The 26,014-nt window shown below is 48.9% G+C and overlaps 1 protein-coding gene across 15 annotated transcripts; it reads left to right on the top strand.

Annotated features, from left to right (window-relative positions):
* On the top strand, positions 1-25,924 carry PCBP2 (poly(rC) binding protein 2). 15 transcript variants are annotated; one of them, XM_054012693.1, is made up of 15 exons: positions 1-241; positions 3,195-3,330; positions 4,268-4,291; positions 4,391-4,423; positions 4,917-5,033; positions 8,192-8,323; positions 9,121-9,249; positions 10,082-10,156; positions 12,018-12,104; positions 13,003-13,044; positions 14,246-14,318; positions 14,748-14,786; positions 15,887-15,942; positions 16,827-16,996; positions 20,019-20,678. In XM_054012693.1, the coding sequence occupies exons 2-15, from the start codon at positions 3,262-3,264 to the stop codon at positions 20,347-20,349; spliced, it is 1,377 nt and encodes a 458-aa protein (XP_053868668.1). In that variant the 5' UTR covers positions 1-241; positions 3,195-3,261; the 3' UTR covers positions 20,350-20,678. The 15 variants fall into 15 exon arrangements, with proteins under 15 accessions (XP_053868668.1, XP_053868659.1, XP_053868662.1 ...); XM_054012679.1 differs by lacking the exon at positions 20,019-20,678 and adding an exon at positions 25,496-25,924 and having other exon boundaries at positions 15-241; XM_054012681.1 differs by lacking the exon at positions 20,019-20,678 and adding an exon at positions 25,496-25,924 and having other exon boundaries at positions 15-241; positions 15,890-15,942.
* Positions 25,925-26,014: the final 90 nt, after the last annotated feature.

Consider the following 26,014-nt stretch of genomic DNA (forward strand, 5'->3'; position numbering starts at 1 on the left):
CCGCCGCAGCAGGAGCAGCAGCCGCAGCCCCTCCGCCCTCCTCCCGCCGCCGCCATCCCGCCCGCCCGTCCCGGCTCTCTCCCTTCCCCCGCCTCCTCCCTCCCCCTCCGAGGGGGCCCCTCCTCCCTCCGCCCGCCCCGGAGACCCCGTCACCCGCCCTCCCTCCTCCCGCTCCCCTCTTCCCCGTCCCTCCGCCTACGGAGCGGCCGATCGGCCGGGCGCTCGGCCCCCCCGCCGCCAGGTAAGGCAGCGGACGCTTCTCCGCCCGGATCCCCGGCCTCGCGTAGCCCCGCTCCCCGCCCACCCCTCGCCTCGCCCGGCTCCGCTGTCACGTCAGGCCGAGGAGGCGCCCGCGGCCTAGTGCGGCCTACTCCGAGTGTGTGTGTGCGTGCGGCGGGGGGGAGGGGCGGCGCTGCTGTTGCGCACGAAGGAGGTGGCGAGAGGAGCAGGCCGCGGGGCGGGGGACAGGGGAGGAGGCCGCGGCCACGGGGAGGAAGGGAGGCGGCGGGGACTCTGCGTCACATGGCGGACGCCTGAGAGCTGGGCCGCGGGGCTGGGGGGGGGGCGAGGGGGTGGGCGGGAGGCGCCCGGAGGGGGAAGGGCTTTGGGGGATCGAGTCTGCCTGGTTGGCGGACAGGGCGGGAGGCCTCCCCCCTCGCCCTGTGTGCGCGCGGCAGGCCACGGGGCCCCGCTTCCTCGAGGCGGCGGCTCCGGATCTGAACCCCTGCTGCGCTATGAGCTGATCTGGGTATGGCGTGTTGGCGGGGGGGGGGGCGGGCGTCGAGAGAAGGAGTAGAATAAACACCCTTCTCTCCGGGGGGGGGCAAGTAATGGAGCTGGGCGGTATGTGAGAGGGAATTGAGTAAATACCCGTCGATCGCCATTTGGGGCAAATATTGCGGTGCGGGGAAGGGGAACTCATCCATAGGGCAGAGTAGAGAGATCGAGGCGCAGTATCTAGAGGGAGTAGGAGGTAGCTTTTTGCCCCTTTACTGCGCGCGCCCCCCCCCCCCATCCTAAAGTAGGGAGACTCAGATGAAGCAATAAGGAGCTTAAAAGCTCCTGAAATCGGACGGGCTCAGCTGGCCGTTCAAGGCTAAGGATTTATTTCGAGTGTTTACTAATTAAAAGAACCCTCAGCATATCTCAGATGTAGTGTGTAGGGAAAGATGAGCCAACTTGTAATGCCCTCCCCCAAGGAGCAGGGGTAAAATACCGTTTTAGATAACTTCTCGGGGGGGGGGGGGGGGGAGATGTTTACATTCTAGTTTGTGTGGGTGGTGGAGCTAATGGTACTGAAATGTTCTGGGGGAAGTCTCAAGGCTTCTGAGTGTGAGGAAATGCGCCCCCCCCCCCCCCCATCACTAAAATCAAGCTTTACACAGTGGCTCTTGCTCTTCTGTGCACCGGTAATGGTTGGAGACATCACTACTGACTGACTGCAGTCTCATTAGCAGCTCCTAGTAGCTAGCAAACCTAGAGTCATTACATGAGAACTCAGAAGTGTCTTAAAAAAAATCTGTTTTGATCAGATGTTTAGTGCTGGATAATCTAAATTTCATGAACACAAAAAAAATACTTTTTTGTTTAGAAACCATTGTGGTGGGGAGAAAAGGTTAATAAATTGCAAAAACCACTTGGTGAAAAGCATGTTAATGCTAATTTGTGTGAATTGGGTAGAAATGTACTAATTTAGTTGGTAGAAAAATTGTTTAAATTCCTAATGGTGGTAAAAAGGCCAGATGAGTCTTGTACTACCTCCAATAAACTGGGAAGAAGTGTAAACATCTGGACTCAGCAAGGGATTGAGAATAGGACCTTGGTTCTGTTCTTGTCTCTTCCACAAACTTGAAGACCATCCTGTTTGGCATTTTTCCCCAAACTAGACCATAGGGATGTTTCCTTACTTTAGAAGGATGTAATGGGGATTTATATATTGATTGTGTCTTGAAAATATGGGCCAAGAAACACTTGTATTGGGGTCATAATAGAGAGTGAACACAACCTCCTTTTTCCTAGTTGTCTGTTTTCTTCATATAGTATTAGCCTGGAAACAAGGCTGTGCTGCTGTAGAGCCCAGTTGGCAAGTCCTGATTTGGGACTGTAGGTCATAACTCTGCCAGTTGAGCTCAGGTTAGCTCTTCCCACGTTGGAAGTTAAACTTTAGCACCTCACTGCTTTGCTACACTAAAGGCTCATCTGCACGCAGCTTGCATCAGTTAACTAAAATTAGTTCAAAAGTTAAGCCAACAACAAAATTAACTGGTGCAAAGCCCTATGTGGGCACCCTTAAATTGACTTTCAACTGGGTTATATTCCACTAGTATGTAAACTAGCTCAGCAATATTTGATTTTTTTTAAGTTGATTTAGTTAACCTCAGAGCTTGTTTGCCCATGACATTCCTCTAGAATAGCTATTAAGAATAAGAGTGTTTGTTTTTGCTCCTGCCTAGCTTAATCCATTAAACTATACAGGAATAACATGTTCTTATTCTGGAACTAAAATGTCCACAAATGGATTTATTCTAAAGTAGCTGTTGCACTTTAAATTCATACCCTACCCTCATCCAAATTCCTTTTTCAAGTGTAGAGAAGCCCTTAAACTGGGGCAAACTGTATACAAAGACTTCTGCAGGCTGAAGGGCAGGGAAGCAGGGAGGAGAATGGACACAGACCTCATCCACTGAAGCTATTAGCCAGCACTGTGGGAGGGAGCTAGAGAATGGAAAGTGACAACTGATCTCTTTACAACCTTTGGTTCTGGCATCCGGGGGGTGGGGAGTTTAGGTTAGTTGCTCAATACACTTGATTCAGCAGATCTGCTCAAGCAAATGTCTCATGTAAGAATTAACACACTGGGAAACATCTAAGCTTACTACACTCATCTCTACCATACAAATAAATGCATGCAAGTTGGGTGCCAAATGATTAACAATTGTAAATACACTCAAATCTGTTCTGACAGCTTGTCCATGCTATTCAGTTAAGAGACTATCCACTCCTCTTGTCAGATTGAGCTAACCCTCTAGAGGAATAATAGTGCAGAGTGGGCTCACTATACTTGGGATAGATTGTAAGCCATGTGGAAAAGGGTGTGTCCTTAAAATGTTTGTGTTCTGCTGTAAATAATAAAAACCAAGGATGACCTGGGTGTTCTCGGAGCATGTCATGAGACATCCTCTCTTCTGTTATAGTTTCTATCCCCCAGCGACCAAAGATTTGACCACTGACAAAGCCTGACTCGTCAGAACACAGCTCAAGATGGACACCGGTGTTATTGAAGGTGGTTTAAATGTCACACTTACCATTCGACTACTTATGCATGGAAAGGTACCTGCCATATCATCTCTTTATTCCTCCGGTGAAACTGGGTCATAAGCAAATGTCTTGGAAACCCTTTTTGTCTGATCAGAAGATCAATCCTTTATAGGAATGGGTCTTTTTGTTGTAACCCAATGGGAGTCTAGTAATTTAAATAATGCTAAATAAACCCAGCCTAATGTTCCTTTGAAATGGCTCATCATTAGAGCCATTAGCTTCTTGATGCTGGGAACTTCTTGGCATGTGGTCTGTTCCTGGTAAAAGGATATTTTTGTGACCGTTGGAGCCAAGTTTTTGAGATCTCAATATATCAGTAAAGAAACTAGCAGAACTTCAGAGTGTGGGGGGCATCTGTTCTATTAAACTCACAGGTTACAAGATATTAACACTTTGTACTGGGGAGGGATGAACTTCAAGCACCCTATAGAATGTTTATTGTAAATGTATTTCCACTTTATACTGAGATTCATAGATTCCAAAACCATATAAGGGACCATCATGTTCATTTAGTCTGACCTCTTGTATAACATAGCCCGTAGAGCTTCCCCAAAATAATTCCCAGGACAGCTCAGTCTCCACTTAAAAATTGCTGGTGATGAGAATACCTCATGACCCATGGCAAACTGTTCTAATGACTATTACCCTTACTGTTCAGGCATCATTTTTATGTCCAGTTTGAATTTGTCTAGCCTCTATTTCCGACCAGGGAGCATTTTTAATCACTGCAGAAACACAAGTCGCTAAAGACACACAAGTGAGTTGGCTAGGAGAACAGTGAGACTTATCAGACTTACTAAAACCATCTCCTGTTGAAAGAAATTGCTAAGTGTCACACTGATCTTGATCAGTAAGGGAAATCTTGTGCCATTAGCTTGCACCCAAGTTGTCTCTGAACCCATGTCCTGTAATCTTTAAGAACTAACGAGTGCCTTTGTCCCCTTTGCAGGAGGTTGGGAGCATCATTGGGAAGGTAAATTACTAAATTTAGTCCTTATTTTACTTTATTCTTATCCGTTCAGTTCAGTAATACTAACTGTCTCTCTTCCTTGTCTCTTCTCATCCCCTACAGAAAGGAGAATCTGTAAAGAAGATGCGCGAAGAGGTAGGTTCTGGGGAGCAGATGGTCACAAACTGGTCTTTAAATCAATTGAGAGAAACTTGGGTGGAATAGTACCAGATCTTGGGGCCCTTGTACAAAGTCTTATGCAGGGATTCAACAGTTGCAGTTGTACTGGCAGCAAATAAGCTCATTGTGGGCTGAAAGGCAGCAAATAAGCTCATTGTGGGCTGAAAGGCTTCTGGGAAATGTAGTTCTTCGGACCAATCTCTGCACTGATCTAGCAGATAGAAACTAAGATGGCTGCCCAAAAAAGCAGAGCTGAACGAAGTGAGGGGTGGACTTCATGGTATAAAATAGAAATTATTTGTGTTGTAGTAGCACTTAGGGGTCTCGTGCTAGGTACTGCACACAGGTAATGGAGTTATTGACTGTTGTAACATTATCCAGTGCCCTGCCAGTCCAAGTGGGACTGCTGCATGGTATCAGTCCCATTAGCGTAGCATCTCTGCTCTTTACATTCACTTTGTTCCTCCAGAGTGGTGCCCGCATTAACATCTCAGAAGGGAACTGCCCAGAACGGATCATCACTCTTGCTGGACCGACCAATGCCATCTTCAAAGCATTTGCTATGATCATTGACAAACTGGAAGAGGTGCGTGTCTCCTCTCCTTACTGGTCTCTATCCCTAGAGTGGGTCCTGGGAATGATCAGAAAAGTACGTAATTGCTTTTATGCTAGCTAGAGTCAAGACTTTGACTCTACCCTTTTTAGGTAGAGATGCACTGTTGTGGCTAGCTAGAATTGCTGCAGTCACTCAACACTTTGAATCTGGAACACTTGAGAAAACTCTGCTTGACTCAAATGCAGTGTAGCTAAGGCTTGGTTGACGGGACTGTCAACACAGGGAATGATGTATCCCTGCTGTGATGCAGCACATTGAGAGAAAGGGGGGCATGGATCATCTGTGGGTTACCTGTTCAGCCCCTGGCACAGGCTGCCCTAACTGGCAGCCTTGATGCATTGGGTCACTTTTATGGGTGTAGAATTACAAGGGTGTAAAAACAGGCCCATCTGGTTCAAAATCACCTGTATATGTGAGCTGATGCAGTTGCAGAAGTCTGCTGTGGAGGCGAGGCAGAGTTTCCACTGCACCTGGTATGGAGCTGTGTTGTACCAGGGAGGAATGGTGAGCCCCTTTGTGCCAGCATGCCTGAAACAGTAGCCACAGAGCAACATGAATTGGGCCCACAGGTTTAGGCGTGGGTTATAGACTTCAGCAGTGCATCTTCAGTCCTATGTATGAGTTGCCATGCTGGCCCTTGCACTGCCCCTCCCCTTCTGTGCTAGGGCTGAGCCCAAGAACTGTATCAGAATCTGGCTAGGATGCACGGCTGTTAAGCCAGCATTCTTACATCCAAGTATCCAGCATTGTCGGAACAGTTTTGTCCTTGGAACGCTGAGCATATTTGTAATTTGGTATTGTGATGACATCGAGTCTGGTGGGCTGCCTGGTCAATCAGCCATTTCAGAGGGTGTAACACTCCTCCCTTCCAGTAGACTGAGTGAAGCACTGTCCCACAAGGCAGCAAGGTCTCTTCCTGACACCAGTGACAGCTATGCCCTGAAGCAAAAGGCTTTGATGGCTCATGTGACTTTAGCCTAGTCGGTGGAACAAATGTCCTTCAGCAGGATGGGAGGCTGCCAGCTCAGAGGCTGCTGCTTAAAAAAGCCAAATGTCAATGCTTAGCAGTTTCTCCACCGCCTGATAGGCTCTTCTCATCTGTTCGTGGAGTACTGTCCTTGCCTGGGCTCTGCACTTGATGTGACTTTCACTTTTGAGATCCAGTGCCCAAGCCAAACCATGAGCCTGCAGCCAGTAGCTGCGTGTCAGTAACCTGAGAACACTGGCCCCATGCCTGGGATAAGGCTCGCTTTGCGAAGCTGAGCTGCTGCCCTTGAGCAGTGGAAACGTCCCATTGTCATCAGGATGGGAACATGCATCTCTGACATGGTGGCTGCTATTAAGCATAATTTGACAATCCTAGGAACCAATTGTTTGTAGCTGCAGGGGTCAGATGAATAGAGAAGGGAGCAGATGACTGGATTGCAGGGCTAGAATGCCACTGCAAAGTTTCTGGTAATGCAAACTGAGAACTGAGCTTCATAGCTTTTTAATTTCAGACCCCTGAGATAAGTGAGCTCTGGGTAAAGCTGTGGCCTCCTTGCTGGCTCCTCCTTGCCTCCTATCCACAAACAGCAGCTATTCTATATAATAGCTGGTGGGTTAACTATTCTTCAGAGGCTGTTTTGGGACTAGCCAGTGATCTGATCCCATATCCTACTCATGTTCAGTATGAAGCTACGAGAATCCTTATCTGCAGGGTTCACAACACAATAGCAGCCAAGATAATCTATCCCCTGTAGCTTTTAAGCTGCAAACCTCTTGATTGTAATCATCTGAATAGCTAGGTGCCTCCATATACATGTATGGAGTCCTCTTGATGTTCCTCTAAGGAACATTGGGGTCTGCGGGAGCAGCTAATACAAGAGTGCTTTAGGGCTGACTCAAACTTCCTGGCAGCTGGTATAAAGGCACGAGTTTATTTTTTCCTTGTTATTCCTGTTGTCTGATGCCCTTATGCAGAGCAGGAGAATGGGATTCCCAGTTAGGTGGAGTATGTGACGTAATAGTTTTTAGCCACTACTTAGTGGCTATACTGTTAGACTAAGCAGGGTGTCGTGGACTTCAAGGCCAGAAGCGACCATCGTGATCGTTTAGTTTGACCTAGGTCACCCACCCATTCCTGTAGTAGGCCCATAACGTTTTGCTGAGTTACTGAAGTCTTCATCTTTTGATGTAAAGACTTCAAGTTGGCATCCACCATTTACTCTAGTTGAAACCAGCAAGTGACCCATACTGCAGAGGAAAACCCCCAGATCTCTGCCAATCTGACCGGGGGGCAAAATTCCCCAAATATGGCAATCAGTTACACCCTGAGCGTGTGGGCCAGCCTCACTAGCTGGACACCTGGTCAAGAATTCTCTGTAGTAGCTCAGAGCCCTCCTTACCTAATGTCTCATCTCCAGCCACTGGAGATTGCCTACACTGACACATGGCCCATCTCCTAATACCATCCTCTCCATGAACACATCAGGTTGTCTTAAAAGCAAGGTTTTTTTGACCCAACTATTCCCTTTCCAGAATGTCACTCCTCCGACGGCTAAACACCTTTGTTTAATTTCAAGCCTAAACTTTCTGATGGCCAGTTGATACCTACTTGTTCTTGTGCCAACATTGGCTCTGGACTTAAATAATTCCTCTCCCTCCCTGTTTATCCCTCTGATACATTAATGGAACAATCCGGTCTCCCTCAGCCTGCGTTTTGTTAGGCTAAACAATTCAAGTTCCTTAGTCTCCAGGTCTACTCTGATCAGTATTGGATGGGAGACCTCCAAGGAAAACCTGGGATGCTGTCTGGAGTGTTTGCAGAGTGCCAGTGCCCCAACATGATGCCTCACATGGGTAACTAAAGATCCCATGGTGCTCCTTGCAAGGGCAGGTGTCTAGGCTAAACTTCAGTTAGTGTAATTAATCCTGTCTCCCTACACATCTCCCAGCAGTTTCAATAGGGTGTTGGTTTCTTGACCTGTACCATTGCTGTGAAATGGCTCCCCTGCTGCACCTCAGGCATGGTTTTTAGTACAGGGATCCTGCTCCTCCGAGTGCAGGGCACTATTCTGGGTAACTAGCAAACTTGCTAAACGCTGCAGTCCCAAGGCATCCCTCTGAGTAACTCCTTATCCTTTCAGGACATCAGCAGCTCCATGACCAACAGCACAGCTGCCAGCAGGCCTCCTGTCACCCTGAGGCTTGTGGTACCTGCCAGCCAGTGTGGCTCCCTCATTGGAAAAGGAGGCTGCAAGATCAAGGAGATAAGAGAGGTTTGCACCTTCTGACTCTGACTAGCTTTTTGTGAGTTGGGTGTTGCTTTGAAGAGGAGTTTTCAACTCCAGTGGTAGCTGCAATTCAACAGCAGGAGTGCTCTCTGTAGAGGCATCTTTTCGCTCCACCCTCCCCATGCCATGAGTGCCAGGTTGAATACTACATAGTAGAGACTTGGCATCATCCTGCCTTGAAAAGCACCTTGTATTTTTAGTGCGTGTGAAACTGAGACCAATACAGTGGCTGGAGCCAGACATAGTGGAGTCAGGTGCTGTTGAAGATCCCCCCCCCTGCTCTGCTTGTGCACCCCAGTCCCAGCCTGATTACTTGAACCTCCTTTCTAAAGCAGTGGGAGGGGGAGTTGGCCTAGTTGGTGCAGGGGAATGGGATGCAGGACTCCTGGGTTTCAGTTCTGAGATCTGCCACTTGCTTGATGAATGACTCTAGTTAACTAATTTAACCTCTCTATCCTTCCACTTCCCCACCTGCAAAACAGGGGCGAGGGAATGTGAGGATTAAAGTTGTCAAGCATTTCTCTGCCACCTAATGCTGTGAACCACCAGGACACCAAAGAATTAATTCAGTTCAGCTTCACTGCTCATAGACCCATCAAGGCAAAGTTTAGCTTTAGTTTGTCTTGGCCCTGGGGTTCTGATGACTGAAGAATTCCAGCCAGGACTAAACTGGCTGTGCAGGGGGAGGGTAGAACTGAAAGCATGGGGTTCGTTGCTGCTACTGGATACCATGAGATCAGAGTGGCGTGCCTGACTTTCTATTTTTAATCTTAAACTTTAAGAGCACAGGGGCGCAGGTCCAGGTGGCAGGAGACATGCTGCCCAACTCGACTGAGAGAGCGATCACCATTGCTGGGATACCACAGTCCATCATCGAGTGCGTCAAACAGATCTGTGTGGTCATGCTGGAGGTGAGCCCCAGGGATGAGCTGCTAGCTTCCTTTGGGGTGGGGAGGCAGACACCTTGGCAAAGGGGCGTCTGAAATGCCTATTCCGTGTTCGTTCCTAGAAGCGTAATGAGGGGCAAAGGACAAGCTAGATGCCATTAGCCTCATATTCTGACTCTGGCTGACACCCTTATTAAACAGAAACTGACTTGGACTCTCCCCCCTGACTGCAGAGAAACTGGTCCCACTTGAAATGCTGTCTGGGGCCTCGTAGGGGCAGGAGAGGAATCGCATATTGGTCTAGGGTCAGTCTGTGGCTTTCAAGGTGAAACACAGAAGCATTCAGTTAGGACAGACTTGTCCTTACCAAGGTTAAGATGAGCTTGTCGAAGCTTTTCATTCAGGAGTCTTTTTGGCTTTGCCTGACTGTGCCAGTCAGACAGATGGCACCACGTAGCAATAATCATGGCTTCACTGCATCAACCAGAACTTTCTACTCTCCAGGCTAGTGCCTAAGACCATGGCTGGCTCTGACCCGGGGATATTCCTATTGCGGCTTCTCTTCTACGCTGGCCGGGTGTCGTGACATAGGCACCAGGGCCGTAAGGAGGGAGAACTAAATTGTCATTTGATGTAACTAGTAGCTCTGACCCAGCAACTGGAATGGTCTAAAAATCCTGCTAACTCCTAGCAGGCTGGTCTCTCAAACTCCTGATCGTGGCATTTGGTTTCTTGAAGTGTAGGGGTATAAAGTAGAGGCTTCATGTCTAAGGACTTTAGCAAATGCTTAGCTGTGAGTACCAGTGAGTCTCTCTGGAGTCTAATCTCTTTCCTCTCCGACTCTCCTGTAACCCAGTCTCCCCCGAAGGGTGTTACCATCCCATACCGACCCAAGCCATCCAGCTCTCCGGTCATCTTTGCAGGCGGTCAGGTAAGGCCCTTCCTCTACTTGCTGGGCATAGGGTGCGGGAGAGAAGGTGACCTACCAAGTTGCAACATTGCCAGCACACATTAGCCCACTCTGTGCATGCTTGTCAGCCACGCTGCCTACCTGGCCAGTATAGAGCTACCTCCGCTGCTTTGGTTGGATTCTTCTGGAGGCTGCTCTGAACATTCAGCAGCCTCTTAACTTCCAGTAGGAGTTGGACACTGAGGAGCAGAAGGGGTTATTGTAGAAGGGGCAACGAGGTTGAGGGGAAACAGCTTTTAAGCTTGGTGCCTGAGTAGCCAGTCCAAATCCTGTATGTGGCATTCAGACAAACCACCGCAGCTAGAACTTCTAAATACAAGATTTACCTGTTCTGTTGGGGCACTATTTGAAATTTGGTGTTAGCTGGGTGGCAAGCCTTGATATGCAGTAGGGGTTAATGTTTCCAACAGACAACCATTGGGGAATGAGGGATAAGCCGGACTCCGTTATAGAACCAGGAGGAGGAAGGATCTTCCCAACTCCACCAGATTATGCAGGTGTCAGATTCTGAAACAAGCAAGACCACTGGGGTCTTAGCCATTTCTGTAACAAGTTGACTCAGGAGGGCACATGACCAGCTTTAGCACCATGCCTCCAGGGACTTGTGTGGATGGTAGTTAAAACATGCCATGTATTGGGCGTACTGTGCCATGGCATGTGACTGTATAGTTGAGTGGTCACTGTGGCTATGAAGCAAGGCATTTTGTGGCTGTTGCCAATAGCACAGGCCTTCTAACAAGACAGGACGGTGTGAAGCCTCTTCTCTCTAACATCAGACCTTTCAAAACCGTGCTTGGAAGAATCCCTTTCAGGCAGATTCTGTGACTTCAGTCATTTTGATGTTTCAAACTTGTCCTGCAGATAATTACATTTGAGTAGCTTGGCCACCAGTTCAGGCAGACGATTGTGTGAGTGGTCAGGGTGGATGTGGCCTTGGGAAGCCCCAGAATCCCACTTCCTGAGAATACACCTGAGGTTGCTGGGACTGTAATACTTGGAGGATTGCACTTTAACACAGCCAGTGCCTCCATGCTGGAAAGGGTTGTATAAAGCAAGTACAATACCAGAGCCTGTAGCAGTTACATAGTTTAAAAAAAAAAAAAAAAAAACACCTTCCATAATGCCTGGGGCTTTCTTGCATGGAGTGGAGGCTTATACAGATAAGCAATAGTGGTGCCTGTAGGTAAATACAGCAAAGTAACAGGTAGCAGCTACATAGTAAGACAGGAGCACTTCCCTAGAACCAGAGCTACGTGAGAATATGCCATGTGTTGGGATAGCCTGCTGCTCCCCCAACAGTCTGAGTTTGGGAGCAATTCTGTCATGTTCTTGTTCCTTGCCTTGGTCCCTTCCCTTTCCTCTCCATCCCCCATTCAGTTTCCCACTCTCCAAAGGCTTTGGCAGCTGGTCAGGCAGCTATCTGCCAGTGGAATGGCCCATGGGAGGTGATTGGAAGGTATTGTGGCCCAATTCTTCGGCTCTTGCAAACAAAGGACTGTACTTGCGGTTAGCCTTGAGGCATGCGAGTGCCCTGCCACTAGAGCAGTGAGGAGCAGGCTCGTTTGTGGCTGCATTCTTCCCCTGGCTCCACCATGCGCACCCAGCGACAGACTAACATTTGGACTGGCTCCCTGGCAAGCTCATGGTGGCATTTGTGCTTTTCGGTGGCAGTGATGCTTAACTTGCAGCTCAGAGTGAACCGTGAGTTTGTCTAGCGCAGGGTCAGCCCTCTAAACCAGAGTAATTTCTGTGTGAATTTCGTATTAGCGGAAGGTTTTGGATTGACAGCCCTGGAGACTGAAGTCCTCTAATTTATCCACAGGACAGGTACAGCAGCGGCAGTGCAAGCTACCCCCACACCGCCCCATCAATGTGCCTCAACTCTGACCTGGAGGGACCACCTCAAGAGGTGAGAGGGGAGTTCAGTCTCCATGGCCCATTCAATCCTTGGCCTCTCTGAGACTGCCAACAAGGGTGGCAAAAATTGCAGTGGCTTTTTTTGTGCTGTGGACTCCTGTCCACTGGGACCTGGATTAAGGCCACCAGCCTCTCCACACAGGCCACCCAGCAGCCGACACATGGTAACAGCTTGGTCAATTCCAGCCTGGGCTGCATTTCTTGCAGTGACATGGAAGTGAGAAGTCCTCCCTTTAGCCAACCAGGCCCTACTCAGTGACTGACCCTCTGTGGGTAGCTTCAGTAGGAATCTGAACTCTGGTTTTCTTCCCCCTTAATCTAAAAATACATGGAACCAGCAGGTCAGCCTCTTGCCTCATTCTCCTGAATGCCTTTTGCATCAGTTAGTATTAGCGTTACCTTCAGCTGTAGTGTGTCCAGTGCCGTTTTTAGGTGTGTGGAGTAGTGAGAACTTAAAGGTGGGGTGGATGGGATTTTTTTCCCCAAAAATCCCTTCAAAGTCATGGCTATTGAAGGGAATAAAGCTCTTTCCCTTCTTTGGGCGTGGGTGGGGGGTGTATGTGCAGGGCAGGAGGGTTAGAAACACTGTCTGACTCTCCTCTACACACACTACATCTTCAGCAAGAAACCAGCCCTTATTCTTGTGTCTGACTCTTCTTGGGGTGTGGGGGAGTGGGGCAACACACCAGATCATCTCCCCCTCCTTATTCAACATATGGCCAATTCAAGTAACATCCCTTGCCTGTTGCAGCATTATGTCCCCTTTGTCCTCCCTCTCCCCCCCAAGAATTCTCCACTTTGGCTCTCTGGCTTCCTGGCTAGTTGAAATCTGTCTGTCACTGGGTGGCTGTCCGATGGTTTTTAATAGGACTGTTTTCCTCCTTTTGTAGGCCTATACCATTCAAGGACAGTATGCCATTCCACAGCCAGATGTAAGTTTTGTTTACACTTCTTGTCTTGAAATCCACCCCTTCTCCCTTCCAAAATTTTTCCGTGCTTTCTCAATGCTAGCAGTCAGCTCGGTCTGAAATCAAATCTGATCTTTAAACCAAAAAACCCTCAAATTATTTGCACGTCCTTCAGTCCGTTTCAAACTAATCTAAGATCTGTCCCCCTTTCCTCCCGGCGTGTGACACATACACACAGACACCCTGAGCTTGGCGCTTCACACAAGCTCCAGCTCTCCCCTTCTCCAATTTGGCACAGAGCAAAGCCCGTAAAGAGAAAGCGAAACAAAACAAACAGCATGGTATACTGTCATTGTGGTTCTCAGGGCAGGGCAGGGCATGGGACACCTGGTATAGCAAGCTGGTGAGGGGGAGTGCCAACTCTGTCTCCATGATGCTAAATGCATAATGTTATCAATCCTTTCTGCTGGGGTGGCGGCAGGGCAGGGACAGTGACCCTCCAGGTGGAAGACTGGCTAATGCTGGGCCTGAAGTAAAACACACCCATTTTTAGCAGAGCAATGAAGCTGTTATACTCTAGCTGTCCTGGTGTCCTGACTTGCTGTGTGAGCATCTCCCTTCTACCTGTCATCCTTCCTTATCACTTAGGTGCAGAGCTAGGTGGATGTGCTCCTGACTTTCTAGAGGCAGGGTTAATGAGGCTGATCTCTGCTCATGGCATATTTTAGAGCAGGGAGGGGCTAGGGCAGGGAAGAGGTGGCTAGAAACAGCTGGACTACTAGGAATTAGTGATCAGGGGATGGGGAGGATATGGAGGCTAAACACTGACTCTATCCTGGTCTCCCTTCATAACATACCTCTATCTTCCAAATGCTTGACAGACCCCTGCATGGTGTGTTAAGCACCACTGCAATCCTGTCTGTTTATCTCACCTGTTTGTGCTTGTCTCTGGAGCATTCCTGTTGTAATTACTGCAGCTGTCCTCAATTAACCAGGGCACTTGGGACTGGGTGTTGGCTTTTGCACCTGCAGCGCTTTCCTCCTCCCTTCCGCACCCATCTCTGCACAGGGAAAGCATTGCTTACCTAGCTGTCTCCTCTGCCCCCAAGGGGGTGGGGCCTCTTGGGCGACTCCATGTCTGTTTTCTGTTTCATGTGTATTGACTCCTGGACAGATTGAACCCGTGAAATGCCTGACACTTGCCTTTTTCTTTCTCTCCCTCTAGCTGACCAAGCTGCACCAGTTGGCAATGCAACAGTCACACTTTCCAATGTCTCATGGCAACACTGGATTCAGTGGTATGGAAATTCACTATTTCTTCTGTACGCTAGCACAGGCCCAAGCACAGCCCATGAGTCACCGCTTGGCCTCGCTGTAATGCAACCTCATGGTTTAATCTTCACTAGTGTCTTAATATGTGTCCAAACCAGGTAACCATTCTGCCAAACCTCTCGGGTTGACCCTCACAATTGAGTGGGGCAGCTTGAGTGCTAGATGGGCATAAAACAGGCAGGGTCTTCATGCTGCTTCCTTCACCCCATCCTCCGCAGCTCTGCCAGTGCACCTCACTTCTGACCTGCTGCAACACCCTCTCCCCTCCGGCTATTCCAGTCCTGAGCAGTCAACTGCTGATTGTACCAAACATGTGTCGTTTGTAATATGGCTAAGATGTCCATTAAGGCTTTAGGCTGAGACCACCAAACTCATTGTCACTTGTATCTTAACAGGCATTGAATCCAGCTCTCCAGAGGTGAAAGGCTATTGGGGTAATGATTAAAAAACAAAATCTGTAGTATTCTATTGTGTATTAATACTGGTCAGTCTCGTTTGCCTTTGGAAAAAAATGTTGCCAGCAACATACAGGGGGCTAAAGGAGTTTGGGAAGGGATGTAGGTACTGACTGGCTCGATTGCACTTTGTTCTTCCCCTCCCCACCCAGAAGAAGGCCAGCTGGAATCTCTCCAACAGAGAGCAGAACTTCCTGGAATGATCAGTCAGTGTCTGGCTAACCCACCCCCCCTAGAAAGCTGTGGGCTTGTGGTGGCTCCTAACCTTTTCCTCCTTCTCCCGGGGAGGAGAATTTCCATAGTTGTTGCTAGACTGGATCAGGTCACTAGTCTTCACCCCCTATCTCTGGTGGCAGATCCTGACGCTTCAAACCACTCCTGGTGGTGCACCTCACCTTCACGCTGTAGGGGCCGTGGGGGGAGGAGGGGCAGGGTTTGCTTTTCTGGCCGTTGCCATGATCCCTTACATCTGGAGGCCTCAAGCCCTTATTTCAACGCAGGATATAAAAGCAAGACCCTAATGGGGAGAAGAGCTTGAAGGGTGTTAGTGATAGCCACAGCTGGCAGTCAACTGGTTTGGACTCTTCCTTTAGCCTTATTGGAAATGGGGGCGTGTAGGGAGGGGCCTGTTGAGGGTGAAATTTGGCAAGAGTGGGCTTTGCTGCATCTGTCACCAGACTGACTCCACATCAAGCACTCAGCTGACTGGAGTAGTGTCACCCTGCTGTGCTGTCCTGGGGGAGGGGTTGCATTGCACTTCCAAAGCTGGCAATTGAGGGTGGTCTGGTTCCAGCGGGCATGGGAGCCACGTGACTGAATGGAGCCCATGCGGCTAGTGTGCTGCTCTGTGACTGTCCTGACCGGAAGGAAGATCTGTGGTGGTACATCTCGGGGACTGTGTTTGGGGGGTGGGGTTGGAGTAACTTCTTACAGCTTGCTCTTCCCTTCCTGTTAAACCATCTTCAAGGTAGCAATGATTCCAGCAGCAAATGCTGGCTTGACTGGTCAGGTGTCTGTTCTGCACCAGGACACCCCATTGCCTTGTATTAACCATGTCCTGGTCTCTTCCTGTCTTTTAGCAGGTTTGGATGCATCTGCTCAAACTACTTCTCACGAACTCACCATTCCAAATGATGTAAGTATCCCACAGGCTGCATCTTGGGGCTCTCCAGCTGGCAGAGCAGGTCAGGATCCATGCTGGGACTTGAAAGCAAATGGCTTCCATTCCCCAGAGCTGTCTTGCAGAATCCTCCATTAGAAGTGAAGTGTGCATGGCTGTGCATTTCCTAGCGTTTATCCTGGCCAGCTGTACAAAACCACAAACAAAATGAACAGGCCTCTGACATCAGTGCTTTTTACATTCTCTTGGTACAGGTTGTTCCACAATTCTCAGGTTAGTAGGAAGGAGGTATCATGTCTAAAGACAGATATCTCTGCTCCAGCTGCCCCTGCACCCCAGGGGTCTCCTGGTGTCTAACCTACATCCCTTGAGGTATCTAGCACCCATTCTCTAAGGTAACACAAGAATGGGTGATCTCTGCAGGGGGATGCATACAGCATAACTGCTGTGTATGCAAGGAACAGCTAGTTGAAACCGCTACTAATGGGAGTCCACTACACCCTGCTCTTGCAGAGTATAATCTTCTCTCCGGAGCTGTTGTAATTCCTTATTCTAGCCCCAAAGCAGGGGTGCTATTAAATGGCCTTCATGGCTGCAAGACTCAAATAGCACTTTGGACAGCTTCACAATTAACACAAAGGACAGGAGCAGTTGGCAAAACATAAATGTCAAGCTCACATGTGACTAGCAGCTAAAGCAGAAGCCTGGGAATTGGGATTTGTGGTTCAGTGGGGGACTTCACCTCGCTGCTGGTTTTCTCACCTGTAGGATGGTGAGAGTTGTCCCCGGTGGAGGAGGGGAAGGAGGGTGTGTTCTCAGGCTTAGTACTGAAGAAATAAGGATGTTAAACCTTACTCTCGGCTGACCTAATTTGTAACTAGAAACACTTTTTCCCTTAGTTGATTGGCTGCATCATCGGGCGTCAAGGCGCCAAAATCAATGAGATTCGCCAGATGTCTGGGGCGCAGATCAAAATTGCCAATCCAGTGGAAGGATCTACTGACAGGCAGGTTACCATAACTGGATCTGCAGCCAGCATTAGCCTGGCCCAGTATCTAATTAATGTCAGGTAAGTCTCTGAACGGCAGGTTGTCTAAGTGCATGTGGGGGTGGAGCAGCATGACTAAAGTAGTCTGCATCCTAAACTAGGGCGATGTCAGTATCTTGTCCGCTCACCTGGCTGGATTGTAGCTCTCGGGAGCAGTACCCCTCCTTGTATTGCAGAGGGTGTAAGTGATACAAGCACTTTTCTGGTGCACCATTCCTTCCTCCCCCATAACTGCTGGAGGATTCAGGTCTCCTGCTTCCCATGATGAAATTTCCTTCTAGAATGTGGAAGGTTTAGGACCACGTTAGCCAAGCTGGATTAATCTGATATTTTCCTGAAGCTGTTGGAGCCCGAACAGGCCCAGTTATTCCTTCCCAGTAAGCCAGGCTGGGATAGATTTAGGGAAGGACCAGGTAGCTGGAGATGCAGGAAGATTCCTCCTGTGTCTTGCGGCAAGGCTAGAACTGATTAGTCTGATGGTACACTAAAGTGTACCAATGTACTGGGTTTGTTAACATGGGGTCAGCTTGGTAATGTGCCAGTCAAGGAAATCTGTTATGGGGCGCTGTCCTGAGCTGCACCTGCTCAGCGGCACTTCTTGGCTACTCGTTAGCAGCCGTTCTTGGCTAGCCGCTTTGAAAAGGAAGAACGAAGGAACCAGTGCCGTGGCTGTGGTTTTGCTTCAGTTCAAGATCACTGCGCGGCTCCTTATTGCACTGATGGCTACTGGGAGAGGCCTGTGCGTTAGGAACTTCCCTGCCAACGCTTCCCTCCCATCTGTAACCACACTCGCTTCAAGCTGCTGCTGAGGTCTGCAGTTGTCAGGTGGCAGCACTCACTGCAGCATACGACTGCTGCAGGCTTCCACAGGCTTCGTCAAAGAGCTGAGCTGGCACTTGGCCCTCTGCAGCTCTCTAAAGTAAAGCATTAGCTTAATGGGGAACTCGGACTTCCCTAATTAAAAACCTAGGGCAGAGCAGCTGGGCATGCATGTCCTAGATTCCCTCCCGCCCATGCAGCCTGCTGCAGCTGTATTCTGCTGCAAACGAAGAGCCAGGCTCAAGCCTAGGATCTGTAGCTACATAGGTCTAGGGCCTAGCTCCTACTTATGGGGTGAAACAGTGAGCCCTGTCAAGGCTAAATTCAGCCACTAGCCCCTGCCAGGCTTCCATAGACTGTCTTCTTTTGGGGACTCTTCTTTTAGTCAACCACAGTAACGCATGGCACAGCTTTAACTCTGGCCCCAGCTTGTACTTGCTAGAATTCTGGCATGGAATAGGATCCCCTCCTTTAGGATCTAGGCATTCAGACCCTGTTTGTTTGAAATGGTTCCCTGCCCACCAAACCTTTCCTTTTTGGTGGAGATTTAGCAGCTGCTTCTTGACATTGGTGGCTCGTGTGGCTTTTTTGCTTGAGAACAAAGGTCCAGGACTTAAATACCCCAGTGCCAACCCCTACCTATAGTGTGAAATCCCAGCTCTATTGCAATCAATGGGAGTCTTGCCACTGACTTCAGTAGGGACAATATTTTGCTCTGTGTCCAGGCTGACTTAAATTGCCAGGCTGCACAAGAGCTAGGGGCATTCAAGTTCCTCAGGGAAGCAGCACTTGTTGCTGTGAGCTGTGAAACATTTAGATGCCCCAGGGAACATTAGTGTGTTTAATTGATGCCACTCTAGTTGGGCCAGGGATGGATTTGACCTGCGGTCTGGGCATCCGTAAAAGCCACTCTTTGGTAATGCAGCACTCAAGTTAGTCAATTGGCAAAACAGGATCTTAAAGCAAGATGTTCTAAGGCTGTTTTTTTAATGGTGGTTAGACTTCAGTTGTCAGGATTCGAATCTTTAGCTAGTTAGTGGGTAGCCAGTGAGTGGCCTATAGGTGTCTTTTTTTTGTTTCCAGGCATACTCTGGTTATCTATGGCAAAGTGCTTTCTTTGCATCTTGAACTGAGAAATTCTACTGAGCCAAAAATAGGTGGCTTTTGTCTGTGCCATGGGAGCAAGTCTCGGCTGGGAAGCCTGCTCAGTTGCAGTGCTTCAGAAAACCTTGCAGTGTGTCAACTATCTCAGATGAGAACTCAGCAAATCCCAAACCAAACATGAATCCAATACAGCAAAACTAGCAAATGCAGACGTAATTCCCTTCCGTTAGCTGTTTCTGGAGGTCACGTTTAAATTGAACATTGGTTTTTAAAGGTGGTCAGTACAGAGTGCTGGGCTTAATGTTGATGCCAGACCATTTAGAGGTGGGATTGATTTCCACTGGTTTTCTGTAAAAGGAAAAAACCTGACTTGATTTTCTTGCTAGCTTTTCTGTTGCTCAGTCAATCAAAAAATGCCTTTAGGCTTATTCTGTTGATTCCCAATTTTCTTAATATGATGGGGGCTTTCTGAACAGTGCGTTGTATTTCGAACCTAAGCTGTAAATCCTTGATTGTAGTCTTAATTGCAGGTTTTCAAAATACTTCTGAGGAGGCCTTACTAGAAAAGGACTCAACATGATCCCAGCTCCTAGAAGCTACATCTGTCCAGATGTTAAAGCAATTGAAATACTAGAATCTTACTAGCTCTTAAGGCCAAAAGGGACCACTGGGATCAGCTAATCTAATTGCCTGCCTAGAATGGGCCATAGAATTTTGCCCAGTGATACCTGCATCAAGCCAATAACTGGCTGAACCAGAGACTATTTTTAGTTCTCATGGGAAGTGGCTTAGTGTACAAGGCTTGCTCTGCATCTTCCAGTTTTAATCCAGTTGACTTTTCTCCTGCCTTTGAGTACAGTACAAGATGGGGAGACCAGTTTGCATATCAGTCACTTAGACTCACACTTGCGTTTTAGACGTAACATTTAGCCGGGCGCTAGCTGCGCGGGATGCTCCAAGGCTGTAGAGGAGACTGAGTTGCTGTAGCTAGAACCCTGAGTGGGTGTGCTTTGCGTTGCCAGGCTAGGCTCATGCTATTTAAGCTGTTTGTCTCCTGTGCTTTTTTTTGTGGTGTTCCCATCCACCCACCTTTTTTTGTTCCTTTTTTCCTCTGTTACAGTTTAGAAAGCGCTAAACCCTCCTCCCAGACAGCCTCCGTCACGATCCCCGATCACCTCAGCATCAACCTCTCTCAACCCTCCACCCCTTCTTCTTCTTCCTCCTCCACCACCACCCCCTCGCTTGCGACAGCAGGGGTCTCCGACGCACCCTCCAGCCTCCCCAACCCTCTTCCGACCGCCCCTTGTGTCTCCAGTCTGCTTGGCATGAAACCCGTCCCTCTCCTGGCTCTAAATGTTGTGTCTGCTGCTAAGGGTGCCTCCACCACCTCAGCTATGCCATGTGTTACTAACAAACTGAAAACGGAAAAACAGAGATTCTCTCCTTATTGAGTGTCTGCTTGTGACCGTAAAGGAACAGCAGATTGGTGTCAGCCTGGGGATCCCATAGAGGAGCCTTGGAAGAATTTTTTTTACTTCAAAAAAAAAAAAAGTGAGCTTGTGATTTCTTAGAATGGAGTTTTTTTTGCTGGTGACCTTCAGTAGGTCGAGAGACAATTTAACAAGTATTCTAACAAGTCCTGGAGTCTAGTGATCTGTTTAATTCCTTGATTTTTATGTAGTCGTAGCTGTTGCTTTTAGTAGCTTGTTTGCATTGCTACATGAAGAAAATGTGATTAGGAGGGTCTGTTTAATGAATAAAAGATTCTCAATTAACTGCATTTTGGTTAAGTTGCTAAAGAGGCTGATCAGCCAAACCTGTCTCTTTGATGTCTGTACTTGCAATAAAGTTGCCACAGAGTATCTGCTCGGATAGCTGGTGTGTGCTGGAAGGGAGAGGGGGACCAGGAATTACACCTCCCCATGTGATAGGGACAAATCAGCTGTGCACCTGACAATTGTCAGCATGCCCCTCTAAATGCCCTGTGCCCCTTGACCTCTGGCCAGACTCTAACCATGCTCAGAGTTGAGCAATGAGCTCAAATGTGAATCCCTGCCCCTATGCTAGATGAACACGGCCATGGAGGGATTCCTAGGCTGCCTTTAGAGGCGGGTGTTGGGAGCCCACACTTCTCCTAATCAGTACCATGAGGAAGATATGCTATTCAAGGGCAGGGAGCTAAAACTCCTGGATCCTCAGTAGCTCTTGTGAGGTCAGCAGGTAAGCACCCCAGCATAGTTTGAATTGACATTGGTCATTGGAACAATTTGTTCTAGAGCAGTGGTCTTGAACCACTTCATTTTCAGACTCCTTCCATTCAAAATTTTAGTGCAGACTTCTTTGGGAATATTGGACTTTCTGCAGACCCCCAGATTGAAAACCACTGTTCTAGAGGAATCCTACCCTAAATTCCCCCAGCAGCTCTGCTCACACCCCCATAGAGCACAGAATGGCTCTGGGAGGCCTGGAGGTTCAAGCCACAGGACTCCTCCCACCCCAGACAGAACAGAAACCAAACAAGACTGTACTAGTGCTAAAACGAATGGTACAGCTGGAGCCATTCGAAGTGTTGCTCGGGTAGGGCCAACTCCACCAGTACTGGGTTCTAGAAGTTAGGCAAAACACAGCTGCTTCATTCCCCGTGCTGTAGCAGGACTACAGATAGCCTAAAGTAAGTAGTCACTTCTCGGGGCTGGTTACCTGCCTTTCTAGTCAAATACCAGATACTACAGTACCACAACCAGCTGTGGGTTAAAGGCCTTGAGACCCTAAAGGCACCAACTGCCTCTGATTCATTGTCCCAGAGTCATTTCATACCTGTGTGCACTGGGTGATCCAGTCTGGAAACAGCTGTTGCATACCTCTGGTGTCTCTGAAATAGAGATCTGACATGGGACACTCCTTCCCCACAGGTGCATACCACCTGCCTCCCCTGGAGTTGGAAATGACCCATTAGCATTCCTCCTGCTCTGTAGGCTATTGGTTATCCCAGGGCAGAGCAGGACCAAAGTGGCTGTCTTTATGCTCCTTCTTGAGGGGCTACTAGCTGGTGCTGACCCAGTGGCCCCATGCCTTGTTACAGTAGTTCAGTGAGTCTTGTTCAGTGAAAAGTACAGAATTCCTCTCCCCTCTGCTGGGCCCAGGACACCTGCTTGTTAGCCTGGGGCTGCCACACTTCAGAGGCTGGCTTTCAGTGGGTTGTCTAGCACTTTTGAAACTAAACCCTGAGACATGTGAGACTGACCAGTGCTGCTTGGAACTTGCTAGATTGTCATGTGACTAAAAATGGAACTGTTAGCATAGGACTGGGTGTGGGTGTGGGAAGGATTAGGGCACAGTCTGGAGTCCAGTGTGCAGCTGCCTATGAGACAGGTGGGATTGGCTCGATCCCATTGGTGGGAACAGTTAATGGGCTCCCTTGATCTCCAAGCTGGCTTGCTGAGCCCTTAATTCTTGACTAGTGCGAATCCTCGGGCGGCTTTCATTTCTGCGGTAGTTTAACTCAGCTGTAACTTGCACTGTTCTGTGATGTAGTGTAACCACGTTAAGTAAAGATTATCCACTCTTTACCCAGCTTCAGGCCTGTAGAGTCTGCTTTATAGGGTGTGCTGGAAAGAATCTTAGTTGTTAATCTGGCTGCTCCACCTCCCTTCTGCTGCCCTGTCCCAGGCTGGGTGTCAAGCTTCTGCAATGCAGGTTAGGCCATGAAACAGAGGCAGGGTAGCAGACTAGGGGTGGGGAGGTGACTTCTGTTTGCTGCTGTTGAATTGCTCTGACCTTGGGCAAGTTACTTATTCTCCTTGCCCTCACCTCCCCCCTCTGTAAAACTGCTAATGCTGCTTTGAGTTGCAGGTGCGAAGCTCTGAGTAAGTGTGAGGCTCAGCAGCTGTGTGGGCAGTGGGAGGGCTGGTGAAGAGCAGACCTGCTCTGATCAGAACTGAATTCTGGGAGATTCTATCCCACATGAGCAAGAGCTGGGGGTCTGACTGCCGAGGCTTTGTCAGCCAGATGTGCTGGGTTCTGAAATTTAGCCCTTAAGGGGTCCCCTCTGGGCGGGGGTATCTTACACCTGGGGTGAAAGAGGGCCAGCTTTGGAGCCCTCAGTCTTGGCTTCTGTCTGAGCCCACTGTGGTGCAGGGAGCTGCTTCCTCTTAACACAGCTTTCCCAGGGAGCTGGCAATCCCCAGCTGCCCTTTCCAGGTACTTGAAGTGCCTTGAATTCTCCTGTCAGCAGGGACCAGGTTCCCCTGTCCTGCTGGCTTGAAGGCAGCCTCCTTGAAGGTTTCTTAGCAGTCAGACTACAGGGCTCCTTCACACGTTTGTGGAGACCCTGCTGATCCCATCGAAGTTTGAGGCCAGAATCTCATGTGGGATCCCTTTGTTCCATTCCAGATGTCATGCAGCATAGGGAGATGAGTAGCTTGTCCAAAGGGCCCCAAGGAAATGCCCTAGCCTGTAGGTGCCCAGCCATCCTTAGAATTGCCTGCCAAAAACTGGGTGGGTCTCCCCACAGAGCAGTCTAGCAAGGCCCTGCCACTGTTCAGGGTCTGGGTCCTCTCCCCCTACATTAGGGGCCTGTCCCTGGAGACTCACAACCTGTCTGTGAAATACACTTGTATTGAGCATTTGGAACAACACCTGTGAACTTTCCTTCCCTCAAGACCCAATGCTGAGGTGACCGGACAGGGCAGCTCCACTTCGCCTGCTTCATAGTTAAATTTCTCTTCAGCTGCTGTGGGGAAAAAGTACCACCTCTATTGTACACCCCCTGAAGTACAAATGTCTGTCATGGTAGCATGCAAGGCCTGGGCTGAAGCATTGAATATCCTGGCTGCCCCTTTATTGAAAGGGAAACTAATCTAGTCCTTGAGGTGGGACTAAGCAGTGGCTGTCCAATCTTCTCTCTGCATGAAGCCATCTGCATCCTTTGATCAGGCCAGGCCACTCCACTAACTAGTATTAGCATTGGAGACTGGCACATGTCAGACCAAGGTAAGTTGCCTGACTTGGGTTATAACTCGACTGGCTAAAACCATGCTGCAATACTGCCTCCCTCTGGCCCTTCACAACCAAGCCCCTCACAGGATGGGGTGGGGATGTGGGGAGTTGGCTGGTTCCACTCCAGCCTAGCTCCAAGTGGTAATTCCTGGTGGTGGTTTTTACTCCATGGCCACATCTTGTGCCTCCATGGACTTGTCTTGAAAAAGATGGCAAACCAGTGACTAAAGCCCTGCCCTGACCAAAGGTGGTAGGAGAGGGTCTGCCCCTTTTCCCCATGGAGCTTGGCTCAGACTTGGCAGGAATAAACTGCTGCTGCGATGACTCAGTGATAGACCAAGGCCAAAATATTAAACCCTGGTGCCTGGCTGGCACCTAAATGATGGTTCCAAGATGCTGAGTTGCTGTCACTGACATCAAAGTCCTCTGTAAACCGCTAAATGTGCCAACTGCTCAGCTCCTCCAGCTGCCAGGCTGGAAAATGTGGCGTCTCAGACCTGGTGGTAGACTCTGCAGTGGGGGAAGGTGGTCTGTCTTTGCGGGGTGGGGAATAGGGAGGTGTCATTGTAGACTTACTGTTTGGCTGTAGGGATAGAGGCAGGCAGATGCACTAGGCACAGAGGTGGTGTCTAGCAGAGACCTACATCCAAGATAACTTCTAGATTGGACTTCTGGCTACTGGAAGAGTTTCCCCACTCCAGTCTTCCAGGACCCAACATGGGACAACTCTCCTGTGCGGTTAATTCCTTGTTAGACTTCAAGGACCCACTTCTAGGGAGCCCACAGTCACCCTGTTACTGCTAATCCGCTTAGCTGGAAAGTGCTCACCAGTGGCCCAGGGATGCAGCTGGCTAATGCTGCCTCCTCAAGCACCTCTATGGGGGAGGGGCTTAATCCAGCTACGCTAATCTCCCTCCAGATGTTCCTTTCTTGATCCCGCTAATGCAAACCAAATCCACATGCAGGTTCAAGTCTGATGGGGGTCAGGGGCTAGTGATGCACAGTGCTCTTGACTCCTGGTGACCCTAGCAGGAGCCCAGAGTTCAATCCTGCAAACTAGCCTGCTCTTGGGGAAGGCTGTCGGGGACCCTCGGCTGTCACCAGGGAGTCGGGAATCCAGTGCCATCTCTCTTCTTTCAGAGGAAGGAGCTGCTGCTGGAGTGTAGCCCAGTCTCTTGTCATTCTGTAACTGGCCACTCGATGCAGTGATGGCCCCGACAAAGCACCAAAACTGCCTCAACCATGAGGTCTCCGTGCATCTCCAGGCAGTCCTGGAGAACAAACCTCAACACGCCTGGTCACGCAGCACCTAGAACAACAGGACCTTGGGCTTCTGGGGGCTGATAGTGCTCAAGTAACAGGCTCTTGGGAGCCTGACACCAACACCCAGTGCCCACAGCTTGGGCTGGACTCCCAAACAGCTCTAGCAGGTCCCAACATATGCCCAAGTAGAACCCAGCTTTAACCCTCTAGAGTTGACCTGCTGTAGGTTGGAGCTGTTGGATGTAGCTGGGTGGGAGATGTCACATCCTTCTCGAAGCTCATGCAGTATCCTAGGCAAAGTCTGTATTAAATGTCCCATCTCTGCTTTTTTTCCAGGCTTTCTTCGGAGACTGGTGGAATGGGAAGCAGCTAGGACAATGCAAATGCCTCACTCATTACCCCTTCTGCTGTTCATCCCCATGATCCATCTGTGTAGTTTCTAAGCAGTCAGATTCCAGGTTTTAACTAGTTTGTAAATTTCAGTTTCTACACGCTTTACCCATCCACTCATGATTTTTTTTTTAATTACAGCATTTTAATTCCTTTCTCTGTTCAGCTGTTAAAATGCTGAGATTCATATCTTAGTTTTATAAGCTTTCCCTTTTTTGGCTCATGAAGTTTTCTGTTTGTCATGAAATGTAAGAGTGGAATATTAATACATTTCAGTTTAGTTCTGTAATGTCAGGAAATTTTTCAAAAAAAATAAAAAGATGGACTGGAGCTTTTTTCCTTGTGAATAGAAACTGGATGATTTTTGTTAATTGATTTCCCGTGTCTGACTGTCTTTTGTTGGGCCATTTGACTAAATGATTCATTCCCACGGCAGAGTCCTGTGCTGTCATGTCGGAAGCCAGA

Source organism: Malaclemys terrapin, chromosome 23 (genome assembly GCF_027887155.1).
Source record: "Malaclemys terrapin pileata isolate rMalTer1 chromosome 23, rMalTer1.hap1, whole genome shotgun sequence".
In the NCBI taxonomy this organism is placed as follows: domain Eukaryota; kingdom Metazoa; phylum Chordata; order Testudines; family Emydidae; genus Malaclemys; species Malaclemys terrapin.